The 17387-nt window shown below is 50.0% G+C and overlaps 6 protein-coding genes across 6 annotated transcripts; 5 read left to right on the plus strand and 1 right to left on the minus strand.

Annotated features, from left to right (window-relative positions):
• Nucleotides 1–279: 279 nt before the first annotated feature.
• On the plus strand, nucleotides 280–2685 carry BDQ94DRAFT_164820 (putative DNA repair protein Rad26; the record flags this gene model as incomplete). Its single annotated transcript, XM_026770128.1, has 2 exons — nucleotides 280–813; nucleotides 868–2685. The coding sequence occupies 2 exons, from the start codon at nucleotides 280–282 to the stop codon at nucleotides 2683–2685; spliced, it is 2352 nt and encodes a 783-aa protein (XP_026632050.1).
• A 1983-nt stretch (nucleotides 2686–4668) lies between these two features.
• Nucleotides 4669–6556, plus strand: BDQ94DRAFT_132214 (mitochondrial 37S ribosomal protein uS4m). Its single transcript, XM_026764012.1, has 3 exons — nucleotides 4669–4757; nucleotides 4840–5313; nucleotides 5391–6556. Exons 1-3 carry the CDS (start codon nucleotides 4722–4724, stop codon nucleotides 6276–6278), a joined length of 1398 nt encoding a protein of 465 aa, XP_026632051.1. The 5' UTR covers nucleotides 4669–4721; the 3' UTR covers nucleotides 6279–6556.
• A 637-nt stretch (nucleotides 6557–7193) lies between these two features.
• On the plus strand, nucleotides 7194–9036 carry BDQ94DRAFT_132215 (uncharacterized protein). The gene has a single exon (XM_026764013.1). It carries the CDS (start codon nucleotides 7512–7514, stop codon nucleotides 8688–8690), a length of 1179 nt encoding a protein of 392 aa, XP_026632052.1. The 5' UTR covers nucleotides 7194–7511; the 3' UTR covers nucleotides 8691–9036.
• Nucleotides 9037–9128: 92 nt separating this feature from the next.
• On the minus strand, nucleotides 9129–11071 carry BDQ94DRAFT_132217 (pyruvate dehydrogenase (acetyl-transferring) subunit E1 alpha). Its single transcript, XM_026764014.1, has 4 exons — nucleotides 10857–11071; nucleotides 10645–10778; nucleotides 10120–10574; nucleotides 9129–10058 (listed from the first exon to the last, which is right to left on the minus strand). Exons 1-4 carry the CDS (start codon nucleotides 10974–10976, stop codon nucleotides 9553–9555), a joined length of 1215 nt encoding a protein of 404 aa, XP_026632053.1. The 5' UTR covers nucleotides 10977–11071; the 3' UTR covers nucleotides 9129–9552.
• A 104-nt stretch (nucleotides 11072–11175) lies between these two features.
• On the plus strand, nucleotides 11176–12511 carry BDQ94DRAFT_132221 (uncharacterized protein). The gene is made up of 2 exons (XM_026764015.1): nucleotides 11176–11939; nucleotides 11999–12511. The coding sequence occupies exon 1, from the start codon at nucleotides 11565–11567 to the stop codon at nucleotides 11850–11852; it is 288 nt and encodes a 95-aa protein (XP_026632054.1). The 5' UTR covers nucleotides 11176–11564; the 3' UTR covers nucleotides 11853–11939; nucleotides 11999–12511.
• Nucleotides 12512–16814: 4303 nt separating this feature from the next.
• On the plus strand, nucleotides 16815–17239 carry BDQ94DRAFT_132225 (uncharacterized protein). Its single transcript, XM_026764016.1, has one exon. The coding sequence runs from the start codon at nucleotides 16951–16953 to the stop codon at nucleotides 17173–17175; it is 225 nt and encodes a 74-aa protein (XP_026632055.1). The 5' UTR covers nucleotides 16815–16950; the 3' UTR covers nucleotides 17176–17239.
• The last annotated feature ends 148 nt before the right edge of the window (nucleotides 17240–17387 follow it).

Raw genomic sequence — 17387 nt, forward strand, 5'->3', positions numbered from 1 at the left:
GTTGGAGCGAGAAGGAGAGGAGAAGTTGGAAGAGGGAAGAAGAGAATGAGATCCCGTGAGGCAGCAACTGGCAAAGCAAACCAACTTGGAGGTCCTTCTGGATTTCCTCCCAACACGACGTCAACTTTTCCGCATCCCGCATTTCTCCTTCACTTCGTTTTACTCAACATTCATCCATTCATCCATTCATCCTTCCCCCCCGAAACTCAACCAACTAGTGCTCTCCTTTTTCAAATAATCCCCACTCTCTCCGTTCATGGCGATCGTCCAATTCAGGGCATGGAAGATAACGACGATGATTTCTTCTCCGACGATGGCTTCGACGACATCCCTCCCGGTACCTTGTTCCAATTGGAGCAGAAGGCTTATCGCGCAACTCAGGCCCCAAACCCTGCCCAACAACATCACCAGCCACAACAACACCAAGAGTCTGTCTCTGACGTAAAGAGATCGTCGCGACCTTTTTCCGATCAGAACCATGGGGCTTTTTCCGAGAATGCATTCACCTCCAACGCTTCCCTACAACCGCCTCCTGCTTTGCATACCGGGTTGAGTAACGAATACGATGTTTGGGATATAGGGGAGCTGGACGCCGAGGTTCTGGACAATGGGGTTCCAATTCAGTCAAATGCTGCACTGGATCAGGCGGCGACTTTTGCAGCAGCAGCTCAACATCAGCCAAAGGCTGCTGCTGCTGCGACGGCAGTGGGCGACGATGACTATGGGGATCTACTGGACCCCATGGAGGTCGAAGAAGATGGCGCATCCCATTTCTCTGACTTACACAGAGCCTATGCTGAGCTGAGTGAAAAGGTAGTTATGCGAAATTACCCTCCTTGAGTTCATCTGAACTGACTGTCTCGATAGCTGGCTTTAGAGAGCGCGCGACACAAACAAATGGCTGAGGAGCTGGCTGCAGCCAAATCAATGGCTGCAACGAAAGCCGGCGAGATCTCCATCATCCGAGCCAACCAGGCCAAACTCACCGCCGATTATGATCGCCAACTGACGGCTTTGCGAAAGGCGATGGCGGACGAGATAGCGAAACATGAGGAAGAGGTTGCGGCGGCTCGTGCGGAGGGCAAGATGTTCGCCACGGAAAACGCCTTTCTGAGGCAAGACCTAGCAGAGGAGGCCATGCGTGCCAATCAGCTCAAGGCAAAAGGTCGAACGGAGGAAAAGGCACCACCGGTGACTCCAAAGAAGTCGAAGGTGCTACCATTCCGCGACGGCTTTGACGATGATGAAATCCTCGCCGTTTCTCCCAGCAAGTCAGCACGTTCCAAGCGAATCACACCACTCGTACCGGGGAAAAGGAAAAGAAGGCACAGTCAGGATACCACGACACCCTTGCAGTTAAGCCCGCAAGCGGAGCCAATGGCAGCCGATTTGGCTGAAGATCTGTCGGATGATGCAATGCTAGATGCTATGCCGGATAAAGCTCAGATAGGCGCGGTGCCTAACTTTGGGGACCTCAGCATTATAAAGCGCCTTATGAACCACAGAACATACCCGGATGAGAAGCCCGATATCGAGGTCATGGCTGGATTGGCATTCCCGTCAGAGCCACAGCGCATGCTCTCCACCATCCTCTTGGAGGAAACTGAGAAGCTTGATCTTGGTAACTACATGGTGGAGTACGCGCGGGCGATCACATCGTTGTGGTCTCGTGCATTGACAGAAAAGTTCTTTCAACCTATCCCGATGTTCATTTCCATCATGCACTACCTCATATTGGAGGACCTACAAGAATTCGATCATGACTTATACGCACACCTGGTGCCGGTTCTGCAAGTATCCGCGGAAGTCAACGCAATCCCACGGTTCAAGGCCTCGCCCGTCTCCCGACAAAACCTAGGTCAGGCGCGAAAGACACCCTTGTCCGAACTGGAACCGCTGGTCGACTCGACTAAAGTTCTTGGCCTGCTGTATGACATGGCATGCTTCCGGATGCACGTAGAACAGGATGTGATTGAGCTGTGGCGACATGTGCGCTACGACTTTGTGCTGACGATGTTGAACTGCTCGCAGCGCATTGACGACATAACACTAATGCTAAGCTTACTGTCGGCCAGCATCCGCGCCGACTCATTCGGCCCCGTCCAAGACACTGAGCAATTTCAACTCACGATCGAGAACTACATCGTGGATCGCGTCGCCAACCTGCTAAGCGAGCCACCGCTGCTTGATGAAGGACAGGAGCCTTACAGCCCAGACGAGATCTGCGGCATGCGGCAAGAAGCATTAGCCTTCCTTACTAGCGTTGCTTTCAATCCCCGTATACCGGACAGCACGCACGGCAGCATGGTCATCGCATCCCACCCCACTGCACTGGCGCGATTAATTCGGGTGATTCACGATGAGTTGGACGCTCTCTATTCACAACCGCCCGAGAAGGACCTCCACGCAGCCTTGGTCAACGGACTCATGTGTCTCGTCTACAACGTGATGCAGCGCCATCGCGAACAGGCAGATCTGCAGCCCAAGCTGTCCCGCGTGCCTGGCGGTAAGCAAAAGTTCCTGGTGGTAATGACACGATTAGCGTTCAGCGAGGGACTAGTGCTAGAGGCGGGAATCGACGACGGCACAGTTGAAATGGCCCATGAAATCCTCGATGATGCTGTGACTCCGCAGGAAGCTGAGGCGCTGGAGGAGGCGTTTCCGAATGCCAAGCGGGAGGATTAGAGCTGCTTCCTGTAGCTGGGACAGACGATCTGCTGATCTGATGGGTGTTAGCGAATAATCTATGGTCGGATATGGAAGGGTGGATGTCTGAATATTTATACAACGATACCAACGATACCTGAGTAATGATATACGATAGAATATGATAATGCAAAAATCTCTAGTCTGTTGACTATTTAGAGTAATGCCCATCACTGATATACTCATAAGCATCTAAACATCCCATCGAATCATATTTCTCATCTCAGTGCCAGACCTTTGATTGTATTGCTGGTTGTTTTCGAGACGCTTGTCGAGGCTTAGGTGAGGATGTAAGAGATATTCCTCGACTGAGGCGAGAGGGCGTTTTCAGCAATGAAAGAGACTTGTGTCCGGGTCATTACTATAGTGTGAGAGGGAGCTTGATGGGTTGTAATGTGATGATTGGGATGATATTCAAGATAAATAGGGGTCTAGACAACAACTCAACCAGGAGACATAACCGCTTGGGATTAATATGCAAGGACGAATGGCCGCCTAAGTAATTATCAGCCTCATGTGCACTAATTAGAGGGAGTATTCTCATCATTCGCAAACAGATCTCATATACAGCATAGTCAATTCATTTCATCCGCTCCCAATCAGGTTATCAAATAAACCCTGTCGCCCAATGCCTGCTTTCTTTGTTCGTTGTCAACTAGTATGGAAGATGGCGTGAGTCCTCATATATTTCACAGCGCACTCTAGTCTATGCCAGCCTCTTTATCCCCAGTAGGGTGTCATTCAATGTAAGGCTACTTCCGCCGTTGCTAGTTCGCTTGCGCGGTGGATGCCGCTACTATATGTTGAAGTGAGTGAAAGGGTAAATCTGTGATTATATTAACGTAGATAGATTAGATCTTTACCGAGATACAGGAGGCGAGCAAAACAAATGATAGATTGTGAGAATAGTTCAGGAGGGGAAATTGCCTAAGTAGATACTGCGTAAGTAATTCGCATCATTAGCAGTAGCGATAATACCGAGCTGATGTAGTTTTAGCTTCAGAAACAGCACCTGCAGTCCACTAACATCGCCCGGCAGGATTGGGTCTGCAATGGATTGACAACCTTCCAGTATGCTCGGTTACAAGCACGGAAAGCGTGGTATATCTCCATCGGATGAATGGTAGTCAGAGATATATAATTCAACCAGTACCAAGCAGTTGACTTCTCATATGGGCTCCCTGGTTCACAGAAACATACATATAACCTACCAGTAAGGTGAAATTAAATTGACGTTCGGAACTAAAGACTTGAGCATTGCCTGCCCCAGAATATTCTACAGGAAGCTCATTCTAGACAGAAGTGGCTCAATAGGAGTAATAACTAAACGCCCAGCGGGAGTTAGTTAGCCGTAGTGTGTGGCGGGTCGACGAGTAGCGTCTCAGCATTAGCAGACCTTCTTCTCTTCAGTGAGGCCAAAGGATAGAAGATACTATTGACACTTGTCTGACACGCATCCCTGATGGAATACAACAGATTTACATTATGACTACAGCTTAGGGTCTACAGTTGTCTCTTCTCCATACCCCCGCGCAAGGCGAAGAAATGATGAAAAGAAATGATTCCACAAAGTGGAGGAGTGCCAAAGAATACGCCTGTCAATGACCCGAAGGCCGTTGAACGGATTGTTCCGCCGCGCTGTGCAATGCAGGGACCAATCCGTGGTGGACCGCCTTCTTGATCGCAGCCACCCAAACAAGGTAAGTATGAAGAAAAGAAAGAAGAAAAGATTCTAAAAGTTTGGCGGGCGAGCGAAGATTATATACCCGCTGGTGGAGGCGGTGAAAGAACGCTAATTGCAAGCGAGCTTGGTCCCGCCAATCAGAACCGCCCGTCATCAAAGGCTCTTGATGCCTCAGAAAGTTGGCATAAAGTAATATATCCGCACGTGATTGATATCACGTGCATCTGCGAAGTTTTGGGCGGCCGGGAATGCATGGGAAAAGAGGCCGACGGGCAGCGAGACAGACAAGAAGACATCTGCTAGCAGGCCATTCCCTGCCCATCTCGCCATCATGAGGAACAGGGCGACCCAGCATCTGAGCAAGCCGGTAAGGACATTTCTTTCTTTTTTCTTGCTCTGTCTCCTTGCTCATCTCGCCGCAATTGCTAATTCTGGTATGCTTTGCTTAGAAAGTCCGGCAATCATGGAGCAAATGGAACCTATATAACATGAAGCGGTTCTCCGTCAAGAACCCCATGTTCCGAACTCATTTCCAGCAAAAATGGGATGCCAAGTCGATAGCCCGTGGATATCATGGCGAACAAGTCTCCGAGAAGCACTGGGTGCGCATGTTTTCTCCCCGCATTCGTAGCGTGGTGCCCATGGATCCCGCCAAATTGGCCAAAGACGATGGTTCTGCCTTGTCTGCCGGTCGTGGTATGGGTGTTGAGTCGCGTTCTGACACAGCCGCGCATCTTAAACTCTCAAAATACGAGAAAGCCGACGCCGACCAACTGGAAAGGCCTTTTCCCTATACACAGGCGACTTTTGCTCCCCTAGAGCGCCGGCTGGATGTGGCCGTCTTCCGGGCTATGTTCGCTAGCAGTACGAGGCAGGCGCGGCAATTTGTCATTCATGGAGCGGTCACTGTCAATGGAAAGAAGGTGAGTGTGCCTGGGACGCTGCATGGTCCTTTTCATTTAAGCGCTGCCATCGAAAGCTGATCGGTTACGTTTGACAGATGAGATACCCCGGTTACCTGCTCAACCCTGGTGATCTTTTCCAGGTCGAACCCGAGCGTGTCATGTTTGCCACCGGTGCTCCAAAGGACAAGTACGACCGGCGCGCGGCTCGTGTTGCTGAGAAGGAGGCAGAGAAGGAGGCGGAGAAAAAGGCCGAGGAAGCCGAGGAAGCCAAGGAAGAGAGTGAGGCCAAGGAGGAGGATAAGCAAGAGGTCCAGTCCCCGCGCCAGACCTTGCAGGCTATGCTGTCGCAGGCCAAGAACATCATGGCCGACAGCAAGTCGGTGCTTCCCGCCAAGCGGAAGCAGGAGCTGCGTGGATTCCAGAAGGCCGTCCGTCGCGTGCTGTCTCGCTCTGATTCAAACGTCCTCGCCGACAACCTGGAGGCTCAGTTTTCCGAGCTGACTCTGCTGCTCAAGGCCAAGAAGGCAGAGAAGACGAAGAAGTCGGGCAACAAGGAAAGACAGGATACCACACCTGCCAACTCCGAGAAGTCCACCGACACCAAGGCTGCTACTGAGGTAGACAGCGAGACCCAGCCCGGCGATAAGCTGTCCGAGGCATTCCGCCAGGCTGCTGAGAACCCTGAACAGGAGGTGGATACGTCCGAGTTGACCGATGAGGAGTTCAAGATTCTTCGTCGTGCCCTTATCCAGATGCGTGATAACCCGATCGATCATTCGAAGCCGTACGCTACGCCCTGGCGGCCGCGGGACTTCATGAGCGCCTTTGCCACGATCCCTCGCTACCTGGAAGTGAACCCTAAGGCTTGTGCGGCCGTCTACCTGCGCCACCCCGTTGTTCGTCCGGGCTTGTCGGAGGTTCCATCGCCCTTCAACCTTGCGACTGGAGCGCTGGCATACCACTGGTACCTGAGACGGCGGTAGATGCATGAGAAATGCTTGTACTAATTAGTTGCCCCCATCTGTTTTTGTTCTTTGGGTTTATCTTCGCTGTTCTGCGGGCATGTTCCACAGTCTTATTGTATTACTGGGTCGCTGGTTTGGTTGTTTCTTAGATCTTCTCTGCATTGTCGGTGTGCTCACCGTGTATCTCTATATCTATCTGTCTGGTCCTCTGTTGAAAGGCGAGGGTCAATGTCATGTTGCAGCGGTGTTGGAGCTGGATGAGCACAAATGTAACCACCAATGAAATATATCCTCACTTCATATTATTGTCCTCCCTTTGTATATTCATCTAATTATAACAGCCTGTGCGATCTCTTTCGTCCAGCATCTTGACTCGATATAGTATCATGGATGTATTGTATACATGCCCAAACGGGAAGTAACCGTGGTGGTCGGCTTACCGTCAGCTGAAAAATACACGCCGGGCCCCGATCGGCGGGGGCTTTTCGCCTGTCAACCCTCGAAATTGCAAATCCGACCGAGCAATTTTCATTTCGATTTCGACTTCGACCTTCGACTTTCCTTTTCCTCTTTCTTTCCTCTTCAATCACCAGCACGCCGGCAGTGCGTCCACTGCTGCTGCTTCATCCTCATCGTCCTTTTTTCTGATTATTGTCCTCCTTATTGTACCCCGCCAGTCGCACAGACAGTCCAGTATCACAGACCATGTCAATGTATCCCTGGCATGGCTCCACGACCAACGCTGCCGCCGCCTCTTCTGGACCTCGCATCGACTCCCCCTCCTCCACTACTCAGTCCTCCCTACAAGTGCCTGGGTTACGATGGCTCCCTTCCATGATCTCGCGCGCAACACCTCTTCCCACCTTGTCATCTTCCAATCTTCGTATAGCCCAGCAGCAGCATCAGCAACAACACCCGTCGCCGCAGCCTTCCCAAACACCACCGCAGCCGCAGCCGCAGCCGCAAACTCCCCTCTCCCATCCTCATTCCCATTCCAATCAACACAATAACCAACCGGCACGCCCGCAAACACGCCAACCTGGACCAGCCGTTATCGATTCGCGATCCCAACAACCACTGACTGAGGCCCTCGAAAGCGAAGCAAGTGACCATACGGATCCCGGTGCGCGCGACCCCACCCACACCGACGCTCTCGCAGATCCCGACTACGGCACATCGCCCGATAATTTAGCTCAGGGAACGAATATTTCCCGACAATCCGGGCATAGACCTACGACTACCGCTGGGATTATGCCTAACGGCACCGCGGCTAATCGAGCCGCACTCCATGCAGCAGCAGCCAGTATCGTTAGACCCTATCCAATGGAAGACCATGACGACAATCCCGATGGCGCGCCAAACGGCGATCGGTCGCGCAAGCATGGAAAGCGATTGACTACCCTGGAAGAAGTCTCGTTGTTCAATATCTGCAACCGGCATGCGAGCGAATTCGGACAGCGCAGTAACCTCTGTAAATGGTGGATGACTGTTACAGAAGAGTTTACCCAGGACCAGGGACACCCATACTCATGGCATTCGGTGCGTCGTAAAGTGGAGTTGGTTACAAAACAGCGGATGAAGTTCCTCGACGAACAGCGCGACAAGGGCGCGGACGCGAGCGAAGACCTGTCGAATCCCCGGTGGCGGGCAGCAGTGGACGCATGGATTCCTACATGGCGGAGATGGGAGGACGCAGAGGCACGGCGAATCGAGAAGCGCGATTCGCGCAAACCGAGAAAGAGGAAAGACCGGCCATGGGACACATGGACTATGAGTCCCAGTGACGAGTGGAAAGGCACAACAAGCCCACTTCCTGCTGTCAGCCAACAGCAACCTGGACCTGTGACTCCTGTATCGCAGAGCACAGTGCGACTACCCCCAGGGTTCGACAGTATGTTTTCGAATCAGGGACTACAGACCCCGTCGCCAGCGATTAGTGTTCCGGATGGGCTTGCGACACAACAGCGGGCAACGCCATCCACGACTGTAGCAGCAGCAGCTGCTGCCGCTGCTGCCGCGACAAATAATCCGCCATCAGGGACGGACAATTCCATGATGAGCGCTATGCTGGAGACATTGGGAAAACTCAACCGTCACCTCGACTCGGTTAACACCCAGCCTACCTCATCTGTGACCAAAAAACCGGCGTCGCCCTCCAGATCCCGTGCTCGCGAACAACGCCGGGACGCTCAACCAGCGGAACTCAACACAACTACCAATAACGCCCCTCCTGCCTCCGTTGCACAAACTGGACTTACGCACTTATCATCCGACTTCATCAACAAACTCAAAGATGAGCTCCGTCAGGAAATGCGCGCCGAAGTGCGTGCCGAGCTAGAGAAAGATCGAGCCACACTCGAAGAGAAATTGGACTCGGTGCAGCGGACGCAGGAAATGATCCTTGAGATGTTGAGACAGGAGCCTGCTTGAGAACCCTTTCTCTGTCTCTCGTTCTTTCTTATTTCCTCGTTCTTCTTTTCTCTCATACTATTCACATCCTCCTGCTTTCTGTTTAAATATTCGTGCCTCCTTTGATTTCACCATATGATACCCATGGACGAGTATGTCGACTATCTTATATCCTATGTCTTTTATTAGCTTTCTTTTCGATTCCTATTGTCTTTGAATGCTGCAGTGCGGATATGTGACTTGACTGAGTGACTGACCGACTGACTGTTGGCGACATCCTTTCTCTTCTCTTTTCATATTTCCATTCTATTCAATTTCATATATTCACTATGACCTTTCGGGGAAACAATACATATATAACCTACCTATACTTTCACTACATCCAAGGTCCATATCTGTAGGAAGTAGTGCCGAGTAAACACTATCGAAAGGCATCTAATAGATCTCCAGAGGTGTATTCCCCGACTTAATGCTTTATTATGAGTAGAGACATACTACTAGGAGAATCTGAAACTTCAAGATGAGGTTTGGAGTAATGCAAAAATATAAATAAAAAACAGAAAAATTTCCCGGGCTAAATTACATAGTAAACATATCCATGGTATGGATGCCTTTGCGTAGTAAGTAGGTAGGAGCCTGCCAATCCCAAATGGTATGGTGCGTGATGTGTGTGCGCGGTCTAAACTTTTGTGTTTAACAAGAAAAACAAAAGGATGACCTTCCTCTCACTCGCTCCTCCTATTTCTTTCATTTTCTTCTCTCGCCTTGTCATCATCATCCAGAGTTCTTCCAACTGAGCTTCATTTCTTCACACTGGAAAATAGGGAGCCTTGTGTTTTAAAAGAAACATATCTAGATTTGGATTTGAGTGGTATGGGTATATCTAGTAGTAGAAGGTCTCGTCGACAGTGCGACCACGCATCCACTTGGGCTCGGAGCCACGGACGTAGATGTCCTCGAAGAGAATGCGGGAGGTGTTCTCGGGAGCGGGCATCTTCTCGGCGATGGCGACCTCCTCGTCGACGTGGGCACGAGCGGCCTTGTCGAGGGACTTGAGCTCGTCCTCGGAGCAGACGTTCCAGTCGAGGATCTTCTGCTTGAGACCGGCGATGGGGTCGTTGGTGCTGCGCATGCGCTGGATCTCCTCACGGCTACGGTAGGTGGTACCGGGGTCGGACATGGAGTGACCACCGTAACGGTAGGTGACGTACTCGTAGACCAGGGGGCCGTTGCCGGCCACGGCCCAGTCCTTACCGTACTTGACGGCGGCCTTGGTGGCCAGGACGTCCATGCCGTTGACCTTGATACCAGGGATGTACTGACCACGCTTGTAGTACTCGGTCAAGGCGGAGGAGCGAGCGGCGGAGGTACCCATACCGTACTTGTTGTCTAGTAGAAAAAGAATTAGCTTTGGCTGTCTTGTATGGAGTGGCGGAGGACTATGACTTACTCTCACAACCGAACAGAACGGGGAGGTTCCACAGCTTGGCCATGTTGAAGGCCTCGAAGACCTGACCCTGGTTGGAGGCACCGTCACCGTAGAGGACGATACTGGTGGTGGGCTCCTCGTTGTACTGCTGGGCGAAAGCGAGACCAGCACCGACGGGGACCTGGGCACCGACGATACCGTTACCGCCGTAGAAGTTGGGGGCAAACATGTGCATGGAACCACCCTTTCCGTAGGCGATACCCTCACGGCGACCGAGCAGCTCACCGATGATGGAGCGGACGGTACCACCGCGCATCATGGCGAAACCGTGGCAACGGTAGGCAGTGATGACCTTGTCGTCGCGGGTAATAGCGTGCTCGATACCGGTGGCGACGGCTTCCTGACCGGTAGACAAGTGGCAGAAACCTCTGATCTTCTTCTCCTTGTAAAGACGGTCGGCGGCCATCTCCATGCGTCTGAGCGATAGATTAGATTCTGCATGAGGCTTGTGGAAAGAAATAGCAAAGGGCCAAACGGTGGCCATACCTCATCGAAACCATGTCGTAGTACATCTGCTTGAGCTCCTTCTTGGTGATCTCCAGGGTGTACGGGGGAGGGTCGATCTCGTAGGTCTCGAAGCTCTCGTCGGAGAGGCGGACAGTGAAGGGCTTGTCATCCTCCTGTAGATAGATGGAAATCGCATTAGCCAGGGCCATTGCGGAGGTCAATCCGGGATATCCAGGGAGCTCTCAACGAACCTGGGGGACATTTTCAGCATGCGACGAGGCGGCGTCGGTGGTGACGGAGCGACGAGCAAGAGGAGTGAGGGCCTGACGCCTCAAGGGCGCGGACTGACGGACCGCAGCGCGGAACAACATGATGGACGAGAGGGAGGGTCCAACCGGGGAGGGTATAGAGGAGCTGGAGGAGAGGAAGGGAGATTCTGTTATCTTCAACTTCCTCAACGGAGATGTTGGGAACAAACTTTCCCCTGCGGCTAGGCGGAATTCGGCAGGCGGCTTATCTAAGCCCGCTTCCCTTCCCTTCGGGGCCGTCCGGTGTAGGCCCCCTGCAAACCACACAAACACCTCTTCTTTTCACTACAGCTGCTTCTTTTATTCTTCTACTGGCCTCGATTCACGCACGCTCTCACTTTGTCTCTCTCTCTTCTATCAGTATCAACACACAGGCTCATCTTTCTCCCATCAATTGAGCTTGTCAATCGCGCCATTGAGCTCGTTACGGCGAACGGGCCCTCTGATCGCCATGGCCAACCAACCACATCACTCCCTCGCTGTTTATCGGGCCTTTGTTCACCCGATCACTGGCCAGACCGACTCTTAGCTTAAGGCAGAACTGGGTTCCGTGTCTTTCCGAGCCTGTCTCAGCATTTCACTGAGCTTAGGCGGTCACGTCCTCTCAGGTAGTATGGCGACATGCGTGATAGCATGTTATAGCATGTTAATATGTGCACTGTCTGTACTGTCCCAAACTTAGCAACAGGATTTTCCTGGTCAGCAGAAGTGATTGCTGTTACATTAGCAGTTGACCACCGGCACTTTGGAGCCGCCATCAATCTCATGCGGACAAAAGTCCGAAGCATACTACTATGGATCCCCGAGCTAGGATTTATATCCGATAAGCACACTGGCTCACCGTGTCTATCTTCTGACACTGCCTTCCAAATGCAGTTGTGGGTGAGACGAAGCCTTTTAACTGACTTTGGGCTCTCCAGACGACCTCGCTTGTCTTAGAATTCTTGAAACAGACGCTGCATCGCCATGGATACATTCTGGCCCCATGTATGCGGGTCTGCCAAAGCCACGCTCACTACGATTACACTATGGCGGTGTTAGTTGGGGCCCAGATTTAAAAGCCATCTCGAAGTTGGTATACTTACAATACAAGTTCTGTAAGACACAGCCTGGGGCCAGTTCGTTGCGCCACGTGCTGCTCAGCCATGTGCGACGGGCCAGCAAACTGCATGACAGGCTGACACGATGGCCGATAGCCAACGACAATGATTCACTACCCAACAGATATACGCGCAAGGATTCTAATCCTCTAGAATTCCATCCGCATGAACGCTTGTAAGATCCAGCCCACGATAGGAATCCTACGGGAGCTTTGCAGGGCCTTGGGATTCCCGCGATAGCCGATACCCTAGCATATACGCGATTGGTGAGAATTTAGCACACGGAGGGAGCTGGCCAGGCTTAGAACTGATGTCATACAACCCGGAGTCGAGTCCAGCAGAGATATAGGATTTGGATCCGATTCGACTGCCCCGTGCGCGGAACGAGGCGATCATGATAGAGCCCACTGTAGCGAAGCATCAACGGCCCGCGATCTCCGATCGTTGTGGGCTCGATTGAAGTGTCGAGAAGACATATGTGACTGTGTAACTTTCAGTAATAAAACGCAGTGAGAGGCAAAGAGTGACGGATGCGCCCCCAAAACAAATGTGTGCATGGAACCTGTTCTGGCTACATACTGTCAGCATCAATAACTTGCCATGGGGCGAAAACGCCATATTCCAAGAGTAAACACTGAATCGGAAGACTACAGCACAGCGCAGAAACGAATCAGACAAACACGACTCTGAATGCTAGGAGGCAGTGCTGATATATACTTAGTTCACATAGATATTAGAAGATAGGCACAATATCGGCCTATAATGCAGTCATAGTGTAGACTGATCAATCCTCAGACCCGAGCATCACAAGAATAGACGGACCAACAGCCTAGCGAAAGACGGCAACAGCAGCACAACTCAGCCCAAGACGGGACCGACCCCTTGCGAAACGTGGCAAGAGAAAGTGGATAAGCTGAAGGTGACCCAAATTAGTAACTATATTACTTTACGCACGGAGATGGTTCGTCACGGAGCTAGAAATGGAATTCCAGATTTCCCACACTGGGGACCTTCCCACCGGCACTAGTTGCTTCCCTGTGTAACCATTTAGTAAGTCAAATACTTAGCCCGAGAAAGGAAGAAAGAATCAGGAGAGAGAGAGAGAGAGAGAGCAAGGCGTAGCAGGGCTGGGTGCATACACGGGAACTTAATTGCGTAGTATATCTTGGGGGCCATTCCGTCCAGTTGATTAGTTGTTCAACCCGGAATTCCAGATTTTGGGTCAGCGGGTGAGATGGATGCAGATGTGTAGATCATGGCCTGTGTGTGGCCTTGACCCAACTGGAGCGGTGTTGGGAGGAGGAAGTAAGTCACAAAGTAGGAAGGTATCACGATCACATTACCAGGATTATATTACTGCGATTTGTAATTTTGGAACTTGCGTTCGTTTTCATTTCCATACCCCGAAGAGTGAAAAAGAGACCCCATAGTAGCATTGAGGGGAATTGAGTTGAGAAACGGAAGGAAAAAAGGACATACTGCCTTTTCTGGACTCCTGTCCGACAATAGTTTTTCTCCCTCTGACTCGGATACCAACCCTAATGGCATTCTGGGGTGTTCTAGAAAACAGAGGCTATTTTCCCATTTGTTGTGTTCTGGGAGCTGTGAACTCTGTTTGTTGTAGTGGGGTGTTTCTCTTGCTGATAGAGTTTGGTTAGCGGGTGAAAATGGTCTTGGTATGTTACAATGGCGTTGTTACTTACCCATGATGGTTGGTTCTCTCGTATCGGTGAAATACCAAGTAGCAAAAGTGGCATGTATTCAACCTTTTGCCGTATGATGGGTTAGGGTAGCACGGATTCACCTAAGCCTTGGGGGGAATTTGTAATTCGCATTGCACGACATCATCATCGATGTTTATTGCAGGTATTATGCATGCATGGTGGTGTTGGTGTCACATTATGTCCTGCATGCCTGGGTCTTTGTGTACCGTGCGGGGAGAGCCATAGTCGGCTACTATTGCCCTGGAAATTTGAGAATGAGTGAATAATGACTGCACTGGGCTATGAAAGGAGATTAGGCTCCATTTAGTGTTTTAATAGAGGTAAGAAACAATTTGTGTATGAATATAGCCCAGGTTAATTATCGGAGACTGCGGGGTCAGTTCCATACTCACTGTGGCCTAGATCTGGAGACTACTACCATAGCACTCTCCAATCCTATGCAGCCCACGGGCCATAGGGCCTCTCCAGAGGGATTAGTTAGGCTAAGATTAATGCTAAGTCTTGTCATCAGCTAATGTTACATTCTTGCAAGTCAAAATTTACCTATTACCTAAGACATAGACTTGGCGCCAGACATGCCCAGGCTTCATAGATGCCAATAGTGCGAAAGATGAAGGGGTTTTACGATCCGTAATTAGGTAGGCATTATCTACTGAGCTGTAAAAAGAAATATCTCGAAGATAATATACTTTGACTTCTTCCATATCTATTTGGGATCCCTCATATACGATGAATCCTGTTAACATTCACAGCCCCAGCCCGTACCACAACTCTGATACATTCTCAAACGCATCTCTTGAATATACACGTACATTGGGAAGCTCAAAACCCCCTATCTCCTACATGCATTACATACATAGGAGCACAGCATATTGTGGGTCATGCTGGCTCATTTATCCCCTACGACCCGGAACAAATTGCGGACATTATCTCGGGCAAGCGGACGTTATTGCGAGAAAGTAGTGTGACATACTGTATCAGAGCGGAAAGAGATCATCCATTTAGTATGAGCTACGGAAACATGTCCAGCTTGCTGAAACTGCTGTGTGATGTGGTCCAGATGCAGGAAACTGCGCGGTTTGAATGATAGAGACCCCCGACTTGTGATGCTAATATACTTAGCTTTAGAGACATCAATACACCGAAGTATGTGAGTTGATTGATGGAGAAATGGATAGCAGGCTGCCAGGCCAATATGATATCAAGAAAGTGAGGGGTTGAGGTTGGCACGGTTAGAATGCTGGTTCTGCTATAGTAAAAAGATATGTTGTTGAGTATGTGCTTGCCTTATTACTACTCTGTATCATGGCATAATGGTATACTCTCTCTTAATTATTGTATTACCGTGGGTTTGTGTAGTCGTGTAGTCAGAGGCATAATGAAGAATTTGGTAGATATTAAGATCATTGCAGAAGCTCATACCGTCCATGGTTATGTCTGGACTATCTGCCGCGGAATCGTGATCCATTGTATTATCTATGTCCTACTGGAATAATGTATGGTTAATAAGTGAAAATATTCTACTTAATCAGTCAAGTCAATAACCACAGACTGTAGTAAGTCACTAGGGTATCTGCGAACATCTAGATGGCTTAGATCTGTGACAGCACCGGCCACTCCGAAAGTATAGCAGCACCAATGTGGTAATGCCCTCTTAGCTTCTCAAACCAATGCATGTGAATTTAGCAAATCACCTAGGAAGAGGGTACTTTTGTTACAGATTCATTTCTGATGGTCAAGCATACGTGTCCAGTACTACGATAATGCATGTGCCCTTTTCATTCCCTACCACCATCTCCAGCTACACACTATCCAGTCGAAATAGGCGATAGGAATTATGAACAAAACATAAGAACCTGGAATCTAGACTAGACGAATACGACAATACCCCCAAAAAGACACCGAGTTCTACATAGAGTAAACAATCCCACAAACCAAAACCAAAGTAAAGTGCTGACCAAAAATTCCTCACCACACAATAACTAACCAGATAATCCGCCCATGATCGACACCTGACAGCAACCTCTAACCCATTCAAGTCATCTCTGCGACTAACTCCGCGAAATCTCCTCACTCACTCACCCAGTAAGAGTACTTGGCTAACAAATCCCTAGACGGAAAGCGGGCCCGAATATTGTACCACCATCCAACCCCAACATCTATCAAAAATAACTTCGAGTCTAACAATTTAGTCCGACAACTCGAGTCTCGAAAACCCAAACCCTCCTTTAGCAATGACGTACGTACTTACACCCTATGTACTTATTTTCCCTTCCCCTGCCGTGTCTCGTTTTTACGATAACCCGCACAGTGGAGATAGTGTTAGGTTTATATCCAATGCCGCTGACAAAGACAGGGATCATAAGAATGAAGGTATTTTGATTGGTGTGAGAAAGCCAGAATCAATAATAGGGTTAGATGAATCCGCCAATCAATGCTTAGAATTGGCACTTTCAGACATGTCCATAACTGTACTAAGTACCTAGTACGGGGTACTCCGAAATGCACGGCAAGGTTATAGTAGTCTATCTTGTGCTCGAACCACGGTTAGGCCAGCGACAATCCCGATCCTGGGTTATCATACGGCCGGAGGAATGGACTTATCTACGGAAGATCGTCGGCGAATCTACTTGCTTAGTTTCTTAGAAGACATTGAAGCTATACAGTATGGGGAAATCAGGAGGGGAAAGGGAACAGGAAGTACCTTGCGTCAAAGGATGGACTGTGCGGGTGTCAATGCTGCATTGGATATGTCGGGAGCCGGACTCGGGGTAAGACGAGTCAGTACTACACTCAGGGTCGGGAGCATTCCGGGAAATGCGAAGTAGGAGCAGGAGCTGAAAATTGAAGCGTCCGTGCAGAGAGGAGCTACTGTATGCGGGTTTAATTGATTGAAGGGATGCAGGTCATTGGACACATATGCAGAAATCGAGGTAAAAGAAAAAGAAAAAGAAAAAGAAATGTATGAAAATTGCCTTGCAAGTGGCGCTGCTGGGCTGAGGGGGATTTTTTACATATCATAAAGTCAGTGCACATCGGGCATGACCAGTCGCATGAATTCCAAGGAAAAAGGTGCACTACTGTGTAGTATTTCCTACTGTGTCTATCTATCTATCTACTGTAGTTACTACTTGTTAACTTCGTATTGCCTGACAATGAGGACGGGTGTGATCAGACCACACCTAAAAGCAAATCCCGCAGGTGCCTGCGGCGATGGGAGTAAATAGGTACTTTGTCTGTGTTTCTGTGTCATTCGGCCCACCTGACCATAAGGGGAAGGGGAAGGGGGCTTGGAAGGCATGGCGGACAAGGCGGTTCTGCCCCAATGTTGGATGTTGGAGAGCTGGTTTCACGATTGTTTCAAGGGAGATATTCGATAACAAGAATATTATTACTGCCCGCCCCCAGCATTTCTGTATTCTTCATACAGTGAACTAGTCTAGATCCAGTTACCAATCACTTAGGAGCCGAAGAGAGTCAGGATGAAAAAGCTAAGTAGTAGACACCGTCATGGCTTGGTGCGAGTGGTAATTTACTGTAGATATTGCAATGGATCGGGATTGCTCTTTCCAGCATGGTCGCGCCCGTAGTCATGACCTAAACTGCGCCGGTTAGAGTAGCGGATAATACTCCGTATTAACTATCAATTT

Source organism: Aspergillus welwitschiae, assembly GCF_003344945.1.
Source record: "Aspergillus welwitschiae strain CBS 139.54b unplaced genomic scaffold BDQ94scaffold_1, whole genome shotgun sequence".
NCBI lineage: Eukaryota > Fungi > Ascomycota > Eurotiomycetes > Eurotiales > Aspergillaceae > Aspergillus > Aspergillus welwitschiae.

What these genes read in the sequence shown, in the direction of transcription:
- BDQ94DRAFT_132214 (XM_026764012.1), top strand. Translation starts at nt 4,722, where the DNA reads ATGAGGAACAGGGCGACCCAGCATCTGAGCAAGCCG. An exon ending in CCCAGCATCTGAGCAAGCCG is followed by an intron (nt 4,758 to 4,839) that starts GTAAGGACATTT and finishes TGCTTTGCTTAG; the next exon opens with AAAGTCCGGCAATCATGGAG. An exon ending in TCACTGTCAATGGAAAGAAG is followed by an intron (nt 5,314 to 5,390) that starts GTGAGTGTGCCT and finishes TACGTTTGACAG; the next exon opens with ATGAGATACCCCGGTTACCT.
- BDQ94DRAFT_132215 (XM_026764013.1), top strand. Translation starts at nt 7,512, where the DNA reads ATGCCTAACGGCACCGCGGCTAATCGAGCCGCACTCCATGCAGCAGCA.
- BDQ94DRAFT_132217 (XM_026764014.1), bottom strand. Translation starts at nt 10,976, where the DNA reads ATGTTGTTCCGCGCTGCGGTCCGTCAGTCCGCGCCCTTGAGGCGTCAG. An exon ending in TACGACATGGTTTCGATGAG is followed by an intron (nt 10,575 to 10,644) that starts GTATGGCCACCG and finishes TCTATCGCTCAG; the next exon opens with ACGCATGGAGATGGCCGCCG. An exon ending in CGTTCTGTTCGGTTGTGAGA is followed by an intron (nt 10,059 to 10,119) that starts GTAAGTCATAGT and finishes TTTTTCTACTAG; the next exon opens with ACAACAAGTACGGTATGGGT.
- BDQ94DRAFT_132225 (XM_026764016.1), top strand. Translation starts at nt 16,951, where the DNA reads ATGGGAGTAAATAGGTACTTTGTCTGTGTTTCTGTGTCATTCGGCCCA.
- BDQ94DRAFT_132221 (XM_026764015.1), top strand. Translation starts at nt 11,565, where the DNA reads ATGTGCACTGTCTGTACTGTCCCAAACTTAGCAACAGGATTTTCCTGG.